The 21,036-nt window shown below is 46.2% G+C and overlaps 1 protein-coding gene across 1 annotated transcript in view; it reads right to left on the bottom strand.

Moving 5' to 3' along the window:
* Positions 1 to 21,036, bottom strand: part of POMGNT1 (protein O-linked mannose N-acetylglucosaminyltransferase 1 (beta 1,2-)) — a 230,324-nt gene that overhangs the window by 139,294 nt on the left and 69,994 nt on the right. Inside the window, exons 8-9 of the mRNA XM_078671701.1 lie at positions 11,911 to 12,038; positions 9,239 to 9,309 (exon numbers count right to left, since the gene is read on the bottom strand). Coding sequence (XP_078527827.1) covers positions 9,239 to 9,309; positions 11,911 to 12,038 — 199 coding nt within the window. The remainder of the gene's footprint in view (positions 1 to 9,238; positions 9,310 to 11,910; positions 12,039 to 21,036) is intronic.

Below are 21,036 nucleotides of genomic sequence, written 5' to 3'. Positions count from 1 at the left end.
ACCCGAAACTCGGGGATCTTGCAGAAAAAGAACCATCGTCTAAACCAAACGGCCTTCTCTTCGGAGAGGATATGATTAAAACTCTTGGCAAATACGTCGCAACATTTACAGCTTTGGACAAAGCCCAAAATAATATGAAACGTGTTTTTGGTCAGGCCGGTAGAAGGGGCCGTTCTTCCGGCCGAGGTAATTTCTGGCCCTTCACCTACGGAAGAGGAAGAGGTTCATCCGGTAGAGGCTTCTACCCCTCCAACACCAGACAGTACTTCCCACAGAGAGGAAGAGGTTCACGCAGAAGAGGCTTCCCCGCTCGTGGTGCTTCCAACAACACCACCCAAAGTAAGTGCTTCTCTTTCTTCTCCCCCTCCAAAGGTCGGGCGCAGGCTCAAACATTTCATTCACGTCTGGGAATCTTTGACTCAAGACCCGTGGGTTCTCGAAACAGTTCAAGGTTTCAAAATAGATTTAACAGAGATTCCTTTCCAATCTGCCACTCCCAATCCTCTTGTTCTTTCTTCAGAACATCTAGAGATCGTCAAAGAAGAGGTTTCTTCTATGTTGAAGAAGGGCGCAATAATAGAGGTTCCTTGGTCTCATTTTGTAAGCACCCTTTTCCTAGTCGAAAAGAAGGACAAGTGTAGGCGTCCAGTAATAAACCCTCGGGAGGTAAACAAGTACCTCGTCTCCTGTCATTTCAAGATGGAAGGCATCCATCTGCTCAGGGACCTTCTACTCAAAAGAGATTGGCTGGTCAAATTGGACTTAAAAGATGCCTATTTTACAATACCCATGGCAATGGAACATCAACCTTTTCTACAATTTATTTGGGACAATCGCCTTTTTCAATTTCAGGCCCTCCCTTTCGGTCTTTCATCCGCCCCTTGGGGTTTCACCAAGATCATGAGAACGATAGTCTCCGTCCTAAGAGCCAGGGGTATTCGTCTCATCATCTATTTAGACGATATTTTGATAATGTCCCAATCTCACTCACAGATTCTAGAAGATCTGCAAACCTCCATGAACCTCATAGAGAGCCTTGGGTTCATTATAAACAGGGAAAAATCCATCCTTTTACCCTCCAAATCCCTGGAGTTCCTAGGCTTCACTGTGGACACGTCCAAGTGTCTCCTCTTACTCCCCAAAAAGAAGATTGCCAAAATTCGGAAGGAGATCAGATTTGTCCTCAAACATCAGTCTCTGTCCCTCAGAGAGTTGCCAGTCCCCTGAACTACCGTGCTCTTCAGAGAGTGAAAGCCAAAGCTCTCAGATCCGGACTTTGGTACGGAGACCAGGTTTCTCTGGACGAAGAAGCCAGACTGGAACTTTCTTGGTGGCTGGACAATTTGGACGCTTGGAATGGAAGAGCTATCTTTGGTTCAACTCCAGACTTCGTTCTAGAGTCAGACGCCAGCCTTAATGGTTGGGGTGCTCGTCTCCTCGACCAGGACACTGGTGGTATTTGGACCCCTTCAGAGTCTTCCCACCATATAAATTTCTTAGAAATGACGGCCGGGCGCTATGTTTTGATGAGCTTCAGACAATCTCTTCAGGGCAGATCCGTTCTCCTGAAGATGGACAACGTTTCCGCAGTCTCGTATATCAACCGTCTCGGCGGTACGAGATCTGCCGACCTATCAGATCTGGCCAAGAAACTCTGGATGTTCTGTCTGGAACACAAGATCTCCCTGAGGGAGAGTACCTTCCCGGGAAATCCGATCTCTCAGCGGATTGGAACTCGAGATTCCTAGTAGATTTCAGCGACTGGAAACTCAATCCGACCGTTTTCAATTCTCTGGTTCACTATTTGGGTCCTTTCGATGTGGACCTTTTTGCAAGCTGTTTGTCTTTCCAACTTCCACAATATTTCAGCTGGATGCCAGACCCGGGTGCTCTCGCTGTCAACGCTTTCCACCAACCTTGGGCTCCTCTCCGCCCCTACGCCTTTCCCCCCTTTGCTATGATCCAAAGGGTTCTGCAGAAAGTGAGACAGGAACAGTGCTCTCTAGTCCCGATAACCCCTTTCTGGCCGTCTCAAGCTTGGTTCCCCACAGCTCTGGAACTTTCTTGCGACGTTCCCCTCCTAATTCCGGCTTCTCAAGGACTCCTCCTAAACGCAAACGGAGAAGATCACCACCTGGTTCTTTCAGGGAACGTGAACCTTCTTGCCTGGAAAGTGTCAGGCAATCCAACCAATTGTCTGGACTTTCGTCATCTGCTCTCACACTCCTCTGAGAATCTTGGGCACCTGGAACACACTACAGATATAATAACATCTGGAAACAAGCATTTACAATGCAACGGTTTCGCCTTCGGAAAAGTTTGAGCTATTGGCATTGTAAATGACAAACTTTTTATTTATGTGTTGGTTTTGAAAACAGATAAATAAATGGCATTGTCATTTACAATGCCAATAGCTTACTCTGTCGCAAATGCAAGATGTATTGCATTTGCACACACACACCCACACAAGAGCCCCACACACACACACACAAGAGCCCCCCACACACACCACACAAGAGCCCCCCACACACACCACACAAGAGCCCCCCACACACACACGCAAGAGCCCCCCCACACACACACACGCAAAGAGCCCCACACACACGCAAAGAGCCCCACACACACGCAAAGAGCCCCACACACACGCAAAGAGCCCCACACACACGCAAAGAGCCCCACACACACGCAAAGAGCCCCACACAGAGGTCAGGGGTGGCACAGAAGCAGAGTTTCACCAGCTGAGGGTCGCATGAAGCCTCTAGCATGAAATAGAGGGAGGGTAAGGGAGAAGTGATGAAAGAGAGGAGGTAAACAATGAAGGGAGAGCTGCGTACGTGGGGCGGGGGTTCGAACTTGGCCAGAGGTGGAGGAGGTGTACCCCAGACTCGAGGGACTGCCCCTTCCAGCAATCTAGGAAGCTTTTTTCAGGAGAATTTGTTTGAAAAAGCAGGTGGAGCAAGTTGTTCCACCAAGGAATAGCTGTTTTTATTATTACTGCTGATAAGTTATCTGTGCCGCCTGCTCTTGTAAGTTTTAGCATTTATGCCCTATAACTTCCCTTTTCTTGCAGCATAAATTAATCAACCCTGATATGTAATTTGGTGCTCCCTGCTGCATAATTCCCTGCCTACAACTCACTGAAGTGGAGGCATCTTTATTTTACATACGTAAAATCAACTTCCAGCAAAGAAAATCCAAAGAGGTTTTAAAATCGTGAGAAGAGGTGCAATGCCATGCCAATAACAGATTATGTGGGACAGGTGTCAACTATTATCAAACGTCTAAAAGGGGAGAAAGTGAAACAAAGAGATAGGAGCACTTTTTTATGCTACTAATTACAGGGCACTGAGGAAGAGTAAGAAAGCCAAGAACGACCAAATGAGCAACTAGGAGCAAATCAGTATGATGGATCTGTCACCAATGAAAACGGGGAATTAAGGGAGTGACTAGGATTTCTCCTTAAACAAGGATCGCTCCAGAAGGTATAAGCAGTATACGGTGCTAGAATGTCACCGTGCAAAAGCGCTATGTTCCGGTTATTTAATTTAAACGCTACAGAAATGCACCCGGACGTTATCTTCTGCCCCTGTCAGTGGAACTCCAAAGCATCCACTTTTTGGATTTGGGGAGCAGACTCCCTGAAGCTTAAATGCACAGAACGATGTAAATGTAATAGGCAGAACGATTAATGATGCCAGGCAAGAGCGAAAGTCTACTAAAACGAGTATTACACACCAGAGGGCTGGAGGGGTCAACAGGCAGTACAGGGGCAAATCCCTGCCTCCGGGGTAACCTAATCCCGCCTGGAAGTGATCCTCTTGGGGCTGCGGGATAACGAGAAGGATGCGCGCAGGGCCCTGTCGAGGCACCGGCGGTCCACGCGAGCTGTCAGGGCAGACCCTCCTCCAACACACGCCACCAGCAAGGGGAAACAAAAATATCTACGGAAAAAAAGCGGTAGGTGTCAACACAACGGCTGCCTGGTGGCACTTTCACCCTTTCCTCCAATAACACCGAGAGCGATACGCTCGTCCTTGTGTCAATACGGTTTATCGTTTTATTGCCGACGCAGTGGGAAGGAGGGGAGAGGGCAGGAGATGCTTTGGGTTTTAAAGGGATCTGACAGATGCACTGCAGCCTCATTTTTTTGCAGTGTCAATGTTCATTATCAGTCAATTGCATTAGCCCTTTTTGCTTTGCTGTTCATTAAACGTCTTAATTAAAAAAACGATACTGGCTCAAGGCAGTTCAAGTGGAAACCCATGCGCTTTTTTGAATGCACAGATTGAGAGGTGTCAAACAAATGTGGTCTGGTTCCTGCACCCCCTAGCTACAAACCGGATCCACGGTCAGTCATACAAATTTAAAGAACTTGGCGGACGCAAGAAACAACTGCCATTCATTCAAAGGCATGCTCCAAGAAGGGCACTTCCTGCTGCTAACGTGCTCCCCGGCTCCCTCCCTCCACGCAGGATCCAGCCCAGCACTAAAACTGCTGCACACAAGGGGAAACAAGCATATAGCGCTTTAAACCATCTCGTTGCGGAGCGATGGGAGAAAGAGACAAAACTCTACCTTTAAAGAGACGCTGTCCTAGCCACTTTCCTTGTTCTTTTATCTTCCCTCCTTGGACGCATATTCACTGCAAGTAACGTGCATGGTAACTGCTTTCAAAACTAAGGCCTGCGCTGGTCCTTAAAGCACTTTAGATATCTGAAAACAGCGAATAGGCCTCATAAAGTGTTGGGAAGTACTACACCTCTTGGCTGCTTCATACTGTGATTGGCTCCGCTTAAGTTAATGGCCCACTCTTTGTTGCTGTAAAACCTCTGCAGCGTCTGCGATAAAAATCACACAAACTGAGACACCGCAGCGAACGGGAGCTGATCACCTGGTAGAGCCGCAGAATGAAAACAAAACTACTTGAGGGATGGGGCCATCGGTATCACGATGCCCCGGGCCCATAGCGACGCTCTGTGAAAACTTGTAACTTTCTTCGTGCCTTGTTTGTTTCTTTGCTCCAGCAGAGGAGCCGAGGCCGCCGGAGCACCGCACACCCCGCCCCGGCTCAAGCCCCGGGGTGAGGGGAAGCAGAGACTCGAGAATGGGGAGACATACGGACCCCCTTGCCGGTCCTTCACTCTCCCCAGAAGTGGCGCCATCATGCCGGCTAAGACCTTCCCAAAAGTCTTGTGCCCGATTGTGTGGGCCAGGACGGGTGTATAATGAGCAGTACGAAGAGTGAATAAAGGCGGGGGCTTACCGTGCGTGTCCCGGTGTGGCGTACCCCCCTCCAGCCGCCGCTCTCCGGTGCCCGCTCCTCCAATGCTAGCTCCCCTCTCCTCCCCACACACACACATGCAGGCGATCCGAGTCCCTCCTCCTCTCTGGATTGATCTGGTCTGGCTGGCGTCAGGGAGTCGGGGCCGCCCAGCCTCCAACACCACAGCCTCCTCCTCCTTCTCCTCCTGGCAGAGCACGGCAGCGCCTCACGCCGCAGGGATCCTCTGCAAGTTCCCTCGCTTTTCCCTGCGACTCGCTCCTCGTTTCTCCCGGGAAGGGCAATATCAGTTAATTCAAGCACTTCTTTACAATATTTCCCTCTCCGCCGCGTCCCTCTTGCATTCCGCAAAGGGCACCCGGCGATCCTGTCATTAGGGCAGCCTAGTTCCACTCATATCGGTGCCGGATCCCGTTAATGAGTCTCGAGCCACCGCTCTCTCTTCTTCAGTTAATGAACTTCATATCACTAGCTAATGCGGAGCCGTGAAACTTGCAGCGGCCATTAAAACAGGCAACGGAGAGTGAAAGGGGAGGGGGGCGGGAACGGGCACACGGGGAGGGGGGCGGAACGGACACGGACAGCGGGAGGGGGGCGGGAACGGGCACAGGGCACAGGACACCGAGGGGGGGGAGGGCGGGAACGGCGCACGAACAGCGGGAGGGGGGGGTGGCGGGAACGGCGCAGCACATTTATAAACAAAATGCTCCTTACCTGATTGCCTCGTGGGAACTCGAATCTTGCAGCCAACTCCAACAACAGACACTTTGAAAAGGAACAAAACAGGCCCACTCGAAAAAAAAAATAACACACACCCACCACCGTGATGACGAACAGAAGTGGGTGGAGAGGGAAAAAATCTCGGGAACGCCCCCGAATCTGGTCCGGCCTTAACGGACAGATCTCTGTTCCAATGGCTAGCCTCCATTTATGGAGCTAGCCAATGGAACAGAGGGCGGATTCAAGTGTCCCTTACTGAAGACTACAGATTTCTCCTGGAGGCGGAGCTAAAGCACCGTGCTCCAGCGAAACCTAAAAATGGTCTGGTTGGTGCTTGGAAAGGGACTTGGATCCCGTGGAGGCTCCTATTGTTAATGGATCCCGTGGAGGCTCCTATTGTTAATATAGTCAATTTCCTAGTGGAACTTTTCGACAGTGGTCTCTCCTATAGATCTATGAACTGTTATAGGTCTGCCATCTCCGCAGGACACTCTATTGTCAGGTAAGAATGTTATTATTTGTAGAGTCCTTAAAAGTATCAGACTTAAAAGGCCCCCCAGGCCTAAATATCAATCTGTTTGGGATGTTAAACTATTGCTTGACCTTTTTTGCTCCTGGCCTGATAACTCCCTTCTTAACAGAAAATGTCTTTCAATTAAACTTGCCTCTCTCTTATGTCTGATTTCTTGTCGCAGGGTATCCGACGTTAAGGCCCTAGATATCTCTTATAGGAGCTATGACATATTTGGTGTTAAATTTGAAATTTATAGTAGAACTAAAACTGTCTGATTTCATTTTCTACCCTCGTTTTGATCTTTGCAAAAAGCTTTGTGTAATTGATTGCATGAAGGAATATGACTTAAGAATGAAAGACCTTCGTCCACCTGATGCAAGTCAACTTCTGGTTTCCTATGTCAAACCCTTTAAACCCATCTCTTCCTGCTCTATTGCCAGGTGGCTATGAACTTTGCTGGTATCGATCTCTCTAAATTTCAAGCTCATTCTCTAAGAAGTGCTATGGCCAGCAAATCTTTCTGGTCTGGTGGCTAAGTTGGATGTTATCCTTAAGTGTGCAGATTGGTCTAATGCTTCTACCTTTGCGCATCACTACTGCAAACTAATTGAACATGTCTCTGATGCTGTTATTCATGGCTACCAACATGCATAATGTAGCCTCCTGGTCTTGTAATGAAATTGCGATTCTCCTATTAACATGACCAGAGAATCTGGATTTCATTAAAGACACGGAGGCTAACATTATCCCTCCCGTCCCTCTCTTGGACGGAGTATATATTTTGGGTTATATTCCTGATGCACTCACTTTTCAATTTTAAGTATGCTTACATCGATTATTACTGACTTTCTTCTGATTTTCATCAGACACTTGACATTCTTCATTTTATTTTCAGATAACTCGAATTAATGGATCTTCAGCATTCTTCCTTCACTCCCTTCCATGGATTTCAACCCGGATTTCAACCCCTTCACCGTCCTTTTACCAAGTTGCTATCCCGACTTCTCATTGTTCCTTCGCATTTAAAAGAGGCAGCTCTACTCCTGCTCATGCCTTATATTGTTGACGTGATGTCATGTAATTCTTTGTTTTACCTTTGTGATGTAAGCGGCTGTTGTGAGTTGGCATTAAAGGATTAATGCATGTTAGCCTCCGTGTCTTTAATGAAATCCAGATTCTATGGTCATGTTAATAGGAGAATCTGAATTGGTGCCCAGTCATTAGGCTAGGATGGTGTGGCAAACTAGATAGGCAAACTATAATCTCCTGATAAGTATACAATCAAGCTAATATGCCTAGGTAAATATTAAACTATTATGCTCAGGTAGGTATGGCAAACTTTAAACAACATCACTTCAATTCACTGCTGAAAGTCTTCACAGCATTCTCATTAATTAGGTTCTATCAACACCTGTGTTATGCCGCTCAAAAAATTTTTCTCTCGGCTAATCAACAGTCCTTGACAAAGAAGAACATTTACAGTGGCTTCTCCTCTTGTGACCCAGACCAAGTGGTTACCATTTCAAGATAGAAAAGAACTGAGGTGCTTAAAAGAAAGTCACCAGGCTATGCTCACACCAGTGTGCATCAAGACCGAAGAAACAACTTGCTTGCAGCAGAACAGGAAGTGATAAAAATATATGTGAAATGGATTCTCATTTATTTGCCTATGGTACTCTTCTAGTCGTACCAAGTAATAGCTCCTATATAGGAGTCCCACTATATCAAAACTAATACGTGCACATGCCTCCGTCTTCCTGACCAAAGCAGACTCCAACACATTTTTACAACACCTTTTTATTTAACTGAACTTCTATGTGTAATATACTTACTTATAAGGGCTTTCAGTAAGTCATCTTCATCCATTGGTCTGTTTCTGTGCCACTTACATTTTTCATCCGCTCATTATACCATACATCCTGGGGCTACGGGTCTGGTCTCTTCAACTATTGCCTTACTTTAGTATGAGTGGCTGCATTTCGCCCTTGTACAAGGAGCACAGCGACACAAAGGAGTTCCCTCAAGTATCAGAGACTACTAAAGCAATGCATGGTTTCGAAAACCAACATTTTATTTTGCTTTCAGTGATTTTTTTTTCTTTCTTTCGATTGATGAGGATCCAGCAGCGTTTTCATCAATCAAGCTTCGCAAAATCATGACCAAACAAGAATGAAAGCCAAAAGAGCTGGAGTCAACACCAGGCCCATTGCTTTGCCAATGCTGGTTTTAATTAGTTAGAGGGTTTTTAGGTCACTCGTACAAAAAAAGCACCTAGGAGAGGCAAACCGATGTGTCATTCACTTGCACAACTGATCTTTAAACTGGCAACTGAAACCTTCTCAGGGATTTTACATTAGGCTCTTCCTTGATGAGGCAACCATAACCCAGCACAATGGCATCAGCTGAGGTCATGGCAGGAATGCTCAAGTAATGGTAGTGTGAAGCCATTGGCATAATCAATTAATGTCTCACGCAGAGGGGACAAACACTTTGACATTCAGCTCAGAAACAGTGGCTTTTGGCAAACTCAAAGGAAAAAAAAACTGTCGGATGGGCTATAGAGAAAGAATAGATTTTTTTCATCTCAGCTCAGGGGTGGCTTGAGGTCTCTATCTAGCAGCAAACTTGTTGGCTCTATTTACAGCCTTGAATCTAGATTTCCAAAACTACTGCCCTCACCTTAACTGAAGGAAAATGGCTAATGGCAAAGTTTTGACGCTCACCTGTAAAGGTAGTTCGGTCGATTTCCAGCAATCACGGCAACTGGAACATTGGTCACCTTGTTGTCTTTGATCTGCAAATAAATAACATCACACTAAAATGTGCTCAGGTTTTGAACATGTACATAGATCTCATCAGTGTTGTTTGCCCACAGAAGCGCCCTGGAATTAATATGCAAGCCTAACATTTTATGGGAAATGCAAGTGGCACCCCGCAATCCAATTAAGGACAGTTTTGCAAATGACAGTCAAAAGCATGTGGGAGAGGTAATACTCAGACAAAAAACAGGAGTATCCAAATTAGCACAGTAAATAATTTAAAGCACTGACCAGACGACAATTTGAATTGGAGGAACAGATGTGGTGTGGGTACTAGAACAGAGTAGGTAGTATATGGTGCTGCAGGTCAGCTCTTGCACTAATTAAACACCAGACAGAAGCGATTAGATCTTTGCCAAGTTCCTTTATACCCACAGTCATTACTTAATTTTTAGATGTGAAAAAGACAGACAGAAATAAGTCAGGTGAGGGTGGGAGGTGAGAATCCAAATTATTTTAGCACAGAAGTTAGCGTAAAGATTTGGACTTAGTGTACAACTTGAAAAAAAAGTTATTGGACTTAATTTATCAGAGACATACCGTCTTGGGATAGTAGGAAAGGTTGACTCTAGCCTCAGTCACAAATGAGCATCCTAGCTTCAGAGCTAAACAGTGACTAAGAAAGCCTCACAGAGGTTTTGAGCTCTAAACTGTTATGCTGTAAAAGGGGTCTGGTAATACATTGGTTTCGCCAATGAGAAGAATAAATGCTTTTTTTATCAATCATCATCCTGGATGACAAGCTCTCTGACAAGTAACACGGGAGTGGAGAGTAAGTGGCGCAGTGACCAGAGCTGCTGATTAGAGCGCTGGGGTTCCCGGTTCGAGTCTCAGCGGCAAACATCCTGCGATTCTGGGCAAATCACTTTCTCCGGGTGATAAGTTGCAATATAAATCTGCTGCAAGCGAAAAGGCAAAAAGAGCCACAACTTTATAAAAAAATAGTTCCACCAAAGCAGATGTTAACAGTATTTTGGTCACTGGAAACTGATGAGAGAAGAAGATAAGGAACAAGCATTGATAAATGCAGGAAAATATGCTACAGCCAATAGAAATGGAGGAAAAGTAAAAAATGAAAAGCCAGAAAAGAGAGGAGTGGGATGTAAGCCCCTTTTAAGTTTAGATTAAAAACAATAGATTTCACAAGCACAGCACAAGCGCTGTGCAGTCGAAATGTAAATATCATACTGAAGAGGACTATGACCATTATCAGAATTAATTCCACATGTAAAGTAGGTGCAATATACAAAGTGTGAAGCAGCTAACAGTGCTGTTTAGCTTATGTGAAAATGGCTCTACTGTGCTACAAAATTGCAACTTGACCTTTGCACTATTGTATTGAATGTCCGTTTAATAGTACAGTTGCTCTAACCACATGTATTTGAAAATCTATTGAATAGCACAGGCGAGATCACAAAGGTGGAGACTTTTGTAATACCTAAAATTAAGCAGTTGGAATTCTCAGAGTGTTGGGTTAAAAATAGGTTATTCTGTGGATCGGGTCCTAAGGGTAGAAAGCCATAATGAACAAAAATCCTTCTCTCAAGATTAGAGAATAGGTAATCGGTTTTATGAAAATATGTAAGGAAAAAAAGTCTTCCTTACAGGATCCCGTGATTAAACGTTATCCAACTTCAACTACTGGAAATATTTTCACTCTAATTTAATATGAAAGTTCTTAAAAATGAATCATGATTGACCACCACTAGCTCATAGAACCCAAAACTGACTAACATCAGACACTTTGCATACATCTTTAAATTAGCTAATTAGCAACACTACTACTGAAGGAACAGGTTGCCGTAACAGTACAGAATTACTGAATGGTGGAGATGGGAAGGAAAGCCTCAGTCCATCTGGAAAACGATTTAGAAAATTAGTATACTAGGTTGCTGTGTTGGTGACTACCAGCCATTCGCATCTCCACAACGTTGTTGCAAGTCCAATACTGAGAAAGATAGTTACTGGACTTCTCGGGTCATTCATATAGGTTTTACATCTCGCCGTAGACCTGTGCTCTACATTGAAGTATTTTTTTTTAGATAACACATCTAGTACTTTACTATTCAATCCTGAATTTAAAGCTTTTTCCAGTAATTAAGGTAAGACTGACGTTGCGTATGCCTTAATGGCTTTGCAAACTGGATGGTCCAATTAATTCTGAATGCTAATAGTTTGAAAGCTACAACACATACGAGCGCTACAGTAGAGTAGCACAAAATGATGGGCCCTCCTGCAGAGTGTGATGAGGGTCCGGAGTCTCTTATATCGCATATCTTTTTGGCCTTGGGCTGGATGGAAGCTGTGGGGGAGTGTCGGGCCACAAGGGTCTAAATTACACCCCTGGAAGGCCATATCACCCTGCAGGCCTAACAGTAATAACGATGTTTTAGGAGAGTACAGTAAGAGGAGCACAATCCTGGCTCTGCAATATTGCCCTGATGCTTAAAGTTGGTGAACTATGACAGCATTGACATTCCTTATTCACAAATGTCATTCAACATCACATTACACAGCATTTGCCCGACTCATACGAAAAATATACCACAAAAGACTGGCCTCTTAATAATGCTTACTGGGTCTGGATTGAATTCTATAGGTGTAGGATCCTTACAGCTGCAGACGCTACCATAACCCTCCACTTTGCTGCAGAATGTCTTCCTCCTCCTGTTCAGCTCCGTATCAGGCCAATGACACTCTGCATCTGCAAAGAATAAAGTACCTTAAGTCAAGTGAACAGAAGTGAGCATCTAAGAGGATAAGCATCATATACTGGTAGATTCCCAACCCCTACAGGTACACATATATTTATTCTTTGTCCAACAAAGGCAGTGAGTATTCCGAATCTTTCGCCGCAGTCATAATTTTATGTAAGGACACAGCTTTAGAAAATTAAAGTTACTTTCGTATCTCTTTGGGTCTCAGGGGTTGGAAATTCAGATTATTGAAGGATTTTCTGAAGTACCGAACATTAAGAAAATCAGTTCAAATCAGAGGGACTCTGTGAAAAATCTGGAGAAATTGTTACATTTTTGTTGGAACAGGTTTAAGAATTTGCAGCAATAACAAACAAGCATTTACAATGCAATAGGTCTCGCAGCATTAAAGTTTTAGTTATTGGCATTGTGTATGACAATGCGTTGCATAAATTTTTTAGCAAACTTTGAATTGGTGAGCAGTGAGAGTGTGTGCAAGAGTATGCGGTTTTTAAAAGCAGTGTGGTAGAGAGTGCAGGAATTTGGGTGACCTGAGCAATGTGGATGATGCACCTCACGCACGGGGCTGGCGCAGTTATTCACACAGCTCTGATTATGCACCTCACGCACGGGGCTGATGCAGTTATTATTCACACAGCTCTGATGATGCACCTTAGGCACGGGCTCACAGCTGTTATTATTCACACAGCTCTGATGATGCACCTCACGCACGGGGCTGGCGCAGTTATTATTCACACAGCTCTGATGATGTACCTTAGGCACGGGCTCACAGCTGTTATTATTCACACAGCTCTGATGATGCACCTTACGCACGGAGCTGACGCAGTTATTACTCACACAGCTCTGATGATGCACCTCCGGCACAGGCTCACAGCTGTTATTATTCACACAGCTCTGATGATACACCTTAGGCACGGGCTCACAGCTGTTTTTATTCACACAGCTTTAATGATGCACCTCAGCACGGGGCTGACGCAGTTATTATTCACACAGCTCTGATGATGCACCTCATGCACGGGGCTGACGCAGTTATTATTTACACAGCTCTGATGCACCTTAGGCACGGGCTCACAGCTGTGATTATTCACACAGCTCTGATGATGCACCTCACGCACGGGGCTGACGCAGTTATCATTCACACAGATCTGATGATGCACCTGGGGCACGGGCTCACAGCTGTTATTATTCACACAGCTCTGATGATGCACCTCACGCACGGGGCTGACGCAGTTATCATTCACACAGCTCTGATGATGCCCCTTAGGCACGGGCTCACAGCTGTTATTATTCACACAGCTCTGATGATGCACCTCATACACGGGGCTGACGCAGTTATTGTTTACAAAGCTCTGATGCACCTTAGGCACGGGCTCACAGCTGTTACAGTGCTTCCTTCTTTTTACTGGGGGCAACCTGGCTGGATAAATGCAGCGAAGTTTCTCAATGTAAAGACTTTGCTGCCTCAGCTGCATGTTTACTTCGTTTCACTGTCTCAGAAATGCCCCTTTAAGTGGTTAAAAGGCTACCTAAACAAGAGCAAAGAAAATACAACTAAAAAAAGAAAATTAAGCCCCCCGAAGCCCGCTTACCGCTGGTGCTGTGGTGCGCGTGACGAAAACTACCGTGGGGCGGGACTTCCATTTCCTGCTGGCAGCTCGCGCCCACCGAGTGGCTGGCCAGGAGAGGAGTAGTCAGGAGAGGAGCAATGGTGACACGGGGCTCCCATGCCCGAGGGAGAGCCCCGCGGTGGCGGCTGAAGTCGGAGTTTCGCCGATGAGGTGAGTGGGGCTGGGGGGGGCGGGGAGGGTGTCTGTGTGCGCTCGTGTGTGTGTGTGTGCGCGACCTCTTGTGTGTGTGTGCGGCGGGGGGTGGTGCTGTGTGTCTCTGTATGTGTGCGCTCGTGTGTTTGCGTGCATGTATGTCTCTGTGTGTGTGTGTGTGTGTGTGTGTGTGTGTGTGTGTGTGTGTGCGCGCGAGTCTCTGTGTTGGTGTGACTAGCCTGCCGGAATAGGAGAGCCTGGTTGTGCGCGCCACCCGTTTCAGTCACTTTAAAACGATTCCAGTTACTTTTTGGAATGTCACAGTTCTTACTAGCAATGTTCAATCTTCAAACAGTGTTAAATGCCCCTCAAACCACTTTACTGGGCCTCAGGCACTGTTCCTTCTTTTAGGGGGTAACAAGAGGCTCCAAACACGCCCTCCCTAGCTTGCAGGCAAGACCTAAGGCGGGGACGCGCTGTCCGTGAGGCCTGAACACCTCTGTGCGCCTCGTAGGCTGATCGGGGGACGAACCTACCGAGTCTCACGCATCCCGCGTGAGACGCGTACTCGGGAGCGTACTTGGGAGATGGTACGATTCGAAGTGAATGTACGTGTCGTACCAGGCAGGTGCGACTCGTAGGGCGGGGCGCTTACAGTGCCCGGGCCGCCTGGCATACGCACAGTGACCCAGGGCGCAGGCGAGACAGAGGCTGTGCGAGTCGTGATGGGGGTGAGACTCGCACAGCGCACACTTCAGGACTTCAGGGGGCACAAAGGGCGGTGCGAGCCGTATGCTTAGCGGCGACTTCCACCGTTGCGGCAAACGCGCTCGTGTGTGTATGTGTGCGCGCAGAGGCAGCTGTCCCGCCATGTACACAAAAGCATACCCTCACACGGAGTTAAACTGCCACATCAAAAAAACAATGACGTTCAAAGTTCACTGTGTCTGTAAGCGCGCATTGCAAGGGAATTGTGGCCTGCTCAATGGAGCGCGCGTTCTCGTGCGCGTGGCCAGTTCCAAACGCTTTCTTGGAGAGGAGATGCGCGCGGCCAGGTCCTGTCTCCTGGAAAGCTGAGTCGCTGACAATAGGTCTCTGGCGAGACAGCACTTCGCGCTGTAAACGCCACAAGACCTAAAAACTACTAACATTTTTAGATTAATGCTAAAAAACATGCCACTGGGACCTCAGGGAGACTTGTTTCCCCCATACAGTGTGTCTCATGTACACAATGGCAGTATTGCCAGGAGGTGCAACAATGTCAGGCTGAGTGCTCCGGGGAGAAGTGACACAGTGCAGTGCTTTGTTGCGATAGACGTCCAATGAGTGAAAGGGCAGGTCATTAAATGGAATTACTGAAAAGTTGTGGAGTTAAGAAAACTCTTCAGCAGTGACTCCCTGTGAGGAGCTATTTAGATTTTTGGTTCAGTAATGAGAAACTAAGGGAGAAATATATGCCTTTATTTTTCCAGTGTTTTTGTTATTTATTTTACGCTATTGTGCTAGCCGGTTGATTTAGATATTTTTTGTTGGAGAGTTATTATCCAAAGCAGCAGCAATGACACGACAACTTTTTAGGTGAATTGTACCGCCAATGTCTGCAACAAGGATACATGTAAAGACGCAATAACTACATTGAGTTCTGGATGCATAGCAAATCTGACATCTAGCCATTTAGATTGGTAATTAATGAGGACAAGAGTAAACCTAAACCCACCAATCCTTTCTCCATGAAAGTCTGCCAAGAAATTGTAAGTCATTTTCTCCCTGGTGCAAACCAGTATGTCCATTCTGATGCCATGGATGGCATTTTGGCAACCAGGTGTTTATCAGCAATTCTGCTTCTTCCACACCACCAACTTTGAGCGCCGTCAATGTCCATGTTTGCCCACCAGTACATACCGGATGTGGAACATCATCCCTGAATTTATTAGGATGGCCACAACTCTAACTCTTTCCTAGATTGAAGCAAAGACGCATCTCTGTAAAGAGCACAACATCACAATGCATTAACAGTCCACAAACAAGCTACCTCCACTAACACTTGACGACTTTGTGCTTGTATCTGACCATGTAAAGAGCTCCAGTGCCTTTTCACCAGGTTCCCACTGTATAAATAGGTGCATACATCGATACGAGCCTGGTCAATATGTGCCAATTCCACCAGTTTACTACTCAAGACTGAGGGAGGAACTCACTTATCCCTTCTAAAGAGGATGTCATTTTCACTGGACAATTCCGAAGCTATCCAGGCAAAACACTGCAAATCACCCTGCAACCAAATTTTTATTAGGCCACTCCTTTGCGGCAAGCTTCAAAATGGTCTGAATAACTGCATCTGAATTTATAGTCCCACGCCATTGTCCTTCTGTGACACACATCTGACTAATAAAGTGGACTGTAGCAATAAAGCATTCAAGGTCCATTGAGTCTTCCTCAAGCTCTTTCCTGTCTGACACAGGCAACCATGAGAAGTAATCAGAAGGCTGATTTCATCTGAAAGGGATGTACTACACCATAAAAGACAACTAACTATTTTGTACTCAGCCTTGCCGACCTGGCTTTCATTCTGCTGGAATATGTCCCAGGTTCACCAAGTATGAACAGCAACAGTTTGTAATCTGTTCCGAGAGTGAAATGTTGTAAGAAAGTGACTGTATACACTGGACCAAAGTAAGGTACAGTGTGCACAGAGTCCACAGTCCCCAGAGGTTTGGCAGAGGCTAAAGCTAGATATAACCTTACTCTCTAAAGTGGTAGCTTGGTCGAGCAGTAAGGCAGTATCAGAGGACAGTGTAAAGCATTTGGTGTACACACTCAGTCAGCAAATAGTCTCACACACTCAAGAACTGAACTCTAAGCCAATTGTTTTGTATCAAAATATATAGTTGTTTTATTTTAGAACCAACAAGGTATCAAAATATACTTTCTCAGACTGAGATACTTTAAATACTTTTGAAATAGGAAATAGACTTTTTGATTACAATAGTTACAGTGGTTGCAATAGGCAACACAATTTCAAACACCATGCAACATTGAGCTCAATGGGAATTTCTAGTTAAATGCAATTAGTTACTTTGTAGATTACTTTTTTAACCAAAGGACTGGATCCTAGATTCAGTCCTGGGACATTTCCTGTAAACAATTAAGTAAAAGGCTTTTGGTTTCAGTAGTGATTTTTAAGGAATATTATTTTAGTTTAAAAGTTGACACTTAGAAACTTTTCCCCCTAGAATCAACAATGTTATCCTATGGGAGGAAATTCAATTAGCAGGTTAAGTAGTGTTATTGTTACTTTTTCTAACTCAGGGTTGGATCCTGGATCCAGCCCGGTGCATCTCCTGTAAACAATTGAAAGAATGCATTTAAGTCATACAGGAGATTAAGGATTATTTGTAGTTTTTGAAAAATCGACACAAACTTTTCTGGTGAAAATCATACAATGGATTCCTATGGAAGTAAATTCAAGTTACTGGTAAGTACAGTTAAAATTACTTTTCAGGGTCAGTGCTGGGCTAAAAGATGCAGCACTGGGTTCTCTCCTGATAACAGGTGAGTAAATCGGAATTCGTTGTTCGGATGATTTTAGGTGAATATTTAGAAGTTTAAAAACTACACAGTTAGAAGAATTTTCAAGTGAAACCAGTCAATATTATCCTATAGAAGGAAAGGGAGTCATCGGCTTTTGGGTAAATACTCAACTGGCAGAGTTAAGGTTCTGGGCATAGACTCCGGAGTCCCCCAGGGTCAGGTAGGTACAGTTGGTACACCCTCAGCGGCACAGAGGCAGCCGGGTGCCGAGGTAGTTTGGCCCAATGTTATCCAATTAGAGGCAAGGGGCCTTCGGTTGGTGGCTGCGCATGCCACATGGCTGTGAGAGCTGGGCTCTTGAGCCGTCGGGCGCTCATTGTTATTCAATGGAGATCTTGGTAAGTGAACAAATTCTGCAGGCTCAGGGACGAAGATTCTTCAGGAGCAACCAACACTTCGAGAGGTAAGTTGGGATCTTGGAGGATAGGTAGGCACCCAAGAGTTGGGCACAGAGGGACGTGGGGCGCCGGGCACAGGGGTGTCTTTGGACATCGGGAAACCTTACCCTCTGCTGGTCGTGGTTGGAGGGCTCCCTTGCTGTAAGGCTGGAGGCGTTGTCTGGGTTGTTGAGGAGGGTCCTTGGGCGCTGGATTCCAGGTCAGAATCACCGGAGGCGCGTCATCAGGGTCTTCGTCCACTCAGGCACAGGCCGGGTTCAGCGAGTGCAGTGTGTGCTGGATTTGCGGTTCCTGGCTGGCACCAGCGGTATTGCTGTTTGAGCAGAACCACTGCTCATGGGAGCCCCAGTCTTTAGGAGGTTCAAGGCAGGCAGGTCCTCCAGGGTTTTCGAGGTTGCTGTCCGCAGGAGTCACCTGGATTTAGCAGGAGCAGGTTCAAGGATCAACAGGCCTGTGGGGCTGGGGCCAAGTAAGTTGGCGTCGTCCTCTTGTTAGCAGCTGCACAGCGGGTCTTCCTGATCTTCTTTCTTGTTTTCGAATCGGGATCTGAGGAAGGAAGGTTCAGGGTGCCCCTAAATACTAAATTTAGGGGCGTTACAGGTAGGGTACGGGCTGGGACCAAAAGGTCCCTGTCCTGCTCCTATCTCTGATTGGGCAGGGCTCCCCATCCTCAAGATGGCAAGAGCCCGGAGTTGTGCTTTAAATCGTCTCCCACACCTGAGGGGTGGAGTTGGCAGAGGCTGGCACACCCGCTCTCCTCACTTAGGGTTTCCTGCCTGTCTTCCTGCCAGAGTGGGGGTCAGAACCGGTGGGGGCCAGTTGCGGAGTACAGCAAGTGGTCTGGAGAAGCTCACAAAGGCGGCATGACTTTGAAGCTTCCCCTGGCCATACTGGGGGAGGAGACCTAGGATGTGAATTGTTGCAGACCCAGGAGAGCGGAGGGCTCTCTACCCACGGGTCCAGCAACATGTCTGCTGCGTGGCAGCCTAGGCAGCCTCTCAGACCAGACGTGGATTGTAGGTTAGGTCTCAGGGGGCGTTTCTAAGATGCCCTCTGTAGTGCATTTTCCATTAAATCCCACACTGGCATCAGCGTGGGTTTAATGTGCTGAGAAGTTTGATATCAAACTTTCCAGTCTTCAGTGTAGCCATCATGGTGCTGTGGAGTTCGTAATGACAACCTCCCTGCACCATATACTCTTAATGGCACCACTGCACTTACAGTGCCCAGGAATGGCCCTAGGTACTGTAGGGGCACAGGGCTCATGCACCTGTGCCCTCACCACTGGAATACTGCACCCAGCTAGAGGGTTGACTGATGTATGCCAGGGCAGTGTGTTTCTGGGCATGGCACACAGGGATGTGTGCCATGTCGACTCTGTGTCTAGTTCTGCACCAGGACACTCAGCCTGCAAAGGCAGTGTGTGAGGGTAAGGGTACAGGGTCAGGGTATTGTGCCACCTAAGGGTGGCACAATAAGTGCTGCAGCCCTTAGGGGTCTTTTCTGGTCACAATGCCCTAGGTACCCAGGGTACAATTTACCAGGGGCTGACATGTGGCAAGAGATGCCAATTGGGTTTTAGTTCAACACAGTTTTAGGGAAGGAACACATGCCCTGGGCACCTGATTGCCAGGAGCCCTGGGCACCAATCAGTCAAAGCACATCAGCAATTCAGCAAATAGTGGGGGCATACCATGCAAGAAAGAGTGCACTTTCTCACAAATGTTTACCCCAAAAATACATCCTAAACACTAATGAATGTCCCAAGTACCTGCAAGCGTATCTCAATATCAGAATGCTATTTTTCTACATCCTTAAAAAAAAGTGGCGCAAACTTTACAATTTGTTCACCCCTTCTGGTTCTTGGTGTCAAAACTGCACCAGGCTAGTGGTCACAGACATCCACTGTACATTTAAGGCCAAACCAGGAATAAATGATTAGTTATATTGTGAGTGCATTGAATACATCAGACTTTATTTTCTCCAAAACACATTATTAATTGTATTATTATTTTGCAGTTTGTAATGCGCAGAGCTACTCCCAAGGGGTTTCCCAGCGCAGGATAATCCTTATGAAAGCTCAGGCATCAATTACAATTCCTTAAAGTATTTTAGAGCTCGGATATGCAAAGGAGCAACCTTTCATGCGGGTTAAACAATACCTCAGGACATAGAACAGTGTTTTATTTAAAAATCTTAAAGAGCGAGTCGGCTGGTAGGGAGTCACTGGTGTATGAATGTAGCAAGGTCCTAATCCATGTTTGGCTTTAAACAAAGCACAATGCTTTAAACTCAATGCGCTTGATGATCCTCAACCAAAGCAATTCCTGAAGCAGATGAGAGACTGAGGCAGATTTTGGTAAGAGGAAGAGCAGCCGAGACGCAGCATTTTGCACCACCTAAAGTCACTGTACCAAGGTCATGTCAGCGCCTAGGTAAAACACCAAGATTTTTCGCCACAGGAGATGGGGTGGCCAGGGTCCCAATGGACTCTGGCCAGTGTTAAGAACCCCACAGAGAGCCGTTCTTACTCACGATCATGACCTCGGTCTTATCCCCATTAAGCTTGAGGGAGTTCGTTTTGCTCAAGCCCAGGTTCAGATACAAAGAGTTACGTTTCTGTACCAACGAATAAAGAGAAAATAATCTGAATATCTTTGGCATATGAGAAAAAAAAAGGTAAGTCCTCAGGTCTCCAGTAGGTCTTCAAATCGGCGGACATAGATGTTAAATAGAAGTGGGCTCAAAGCAGAGCCCTGTGGAACTCCTGAGGTCAGAGCTTGTAGTTTAGAGCACACATTGACCGAAAGGACCTGGAATAGGAGGTCTTTTAAGAAGGAAGAAAGCCATCCCAGTGCCAACCATCCAGTCCTAATGCCTCCACTCTAGCGCACAAGATTGAATGCGATACCATGTCAAAAGCCGCACTCGCATCCAATAAAATGAGAGCGGGGGTCCGCCACCATTTAGATGGTCTCTTAGATGTCTAGTGACACCCCAAAGAGTGGACACTGTGCTATGTTCAGGCCTGAAGCCAGATTGCGAGGGATGGAGAAAATTATTTTGTCGTCGACAAACATGGGGAGCTGGGTATTCCACGTTTCTTCGAAATCTTGAAAATGTGTACATTGTTCCATACAATTTCAACCCTTTTCTTAGTGAGTTTTGGAAGGTTCCACCACAGAAGCAAAGTTTGACATGAACTTAACGTAAAACTCACAAAGACTAAGAATAGA

The sequence above is a fragment of the Lissotriton helveticus genome, chromosome 1_2 (genome assembly GCF_964261635.1).
Source record: "Lissotriton helveticus chromosome 1_2, aLisHel1.1, whole genome shotgun sequence".
In the NCBI taxonomy this organism is placed as follows: Eukaryota; Metazoa; Chordata; class Amphibia; order Caudata; family Salamandridae; genus Lissotriton; species Lissotriton helveticus.
Note: the sequence above shows the minus strand (reverse complement) of the source record. Positions and strands in the feature narration are given on the sequence as shown.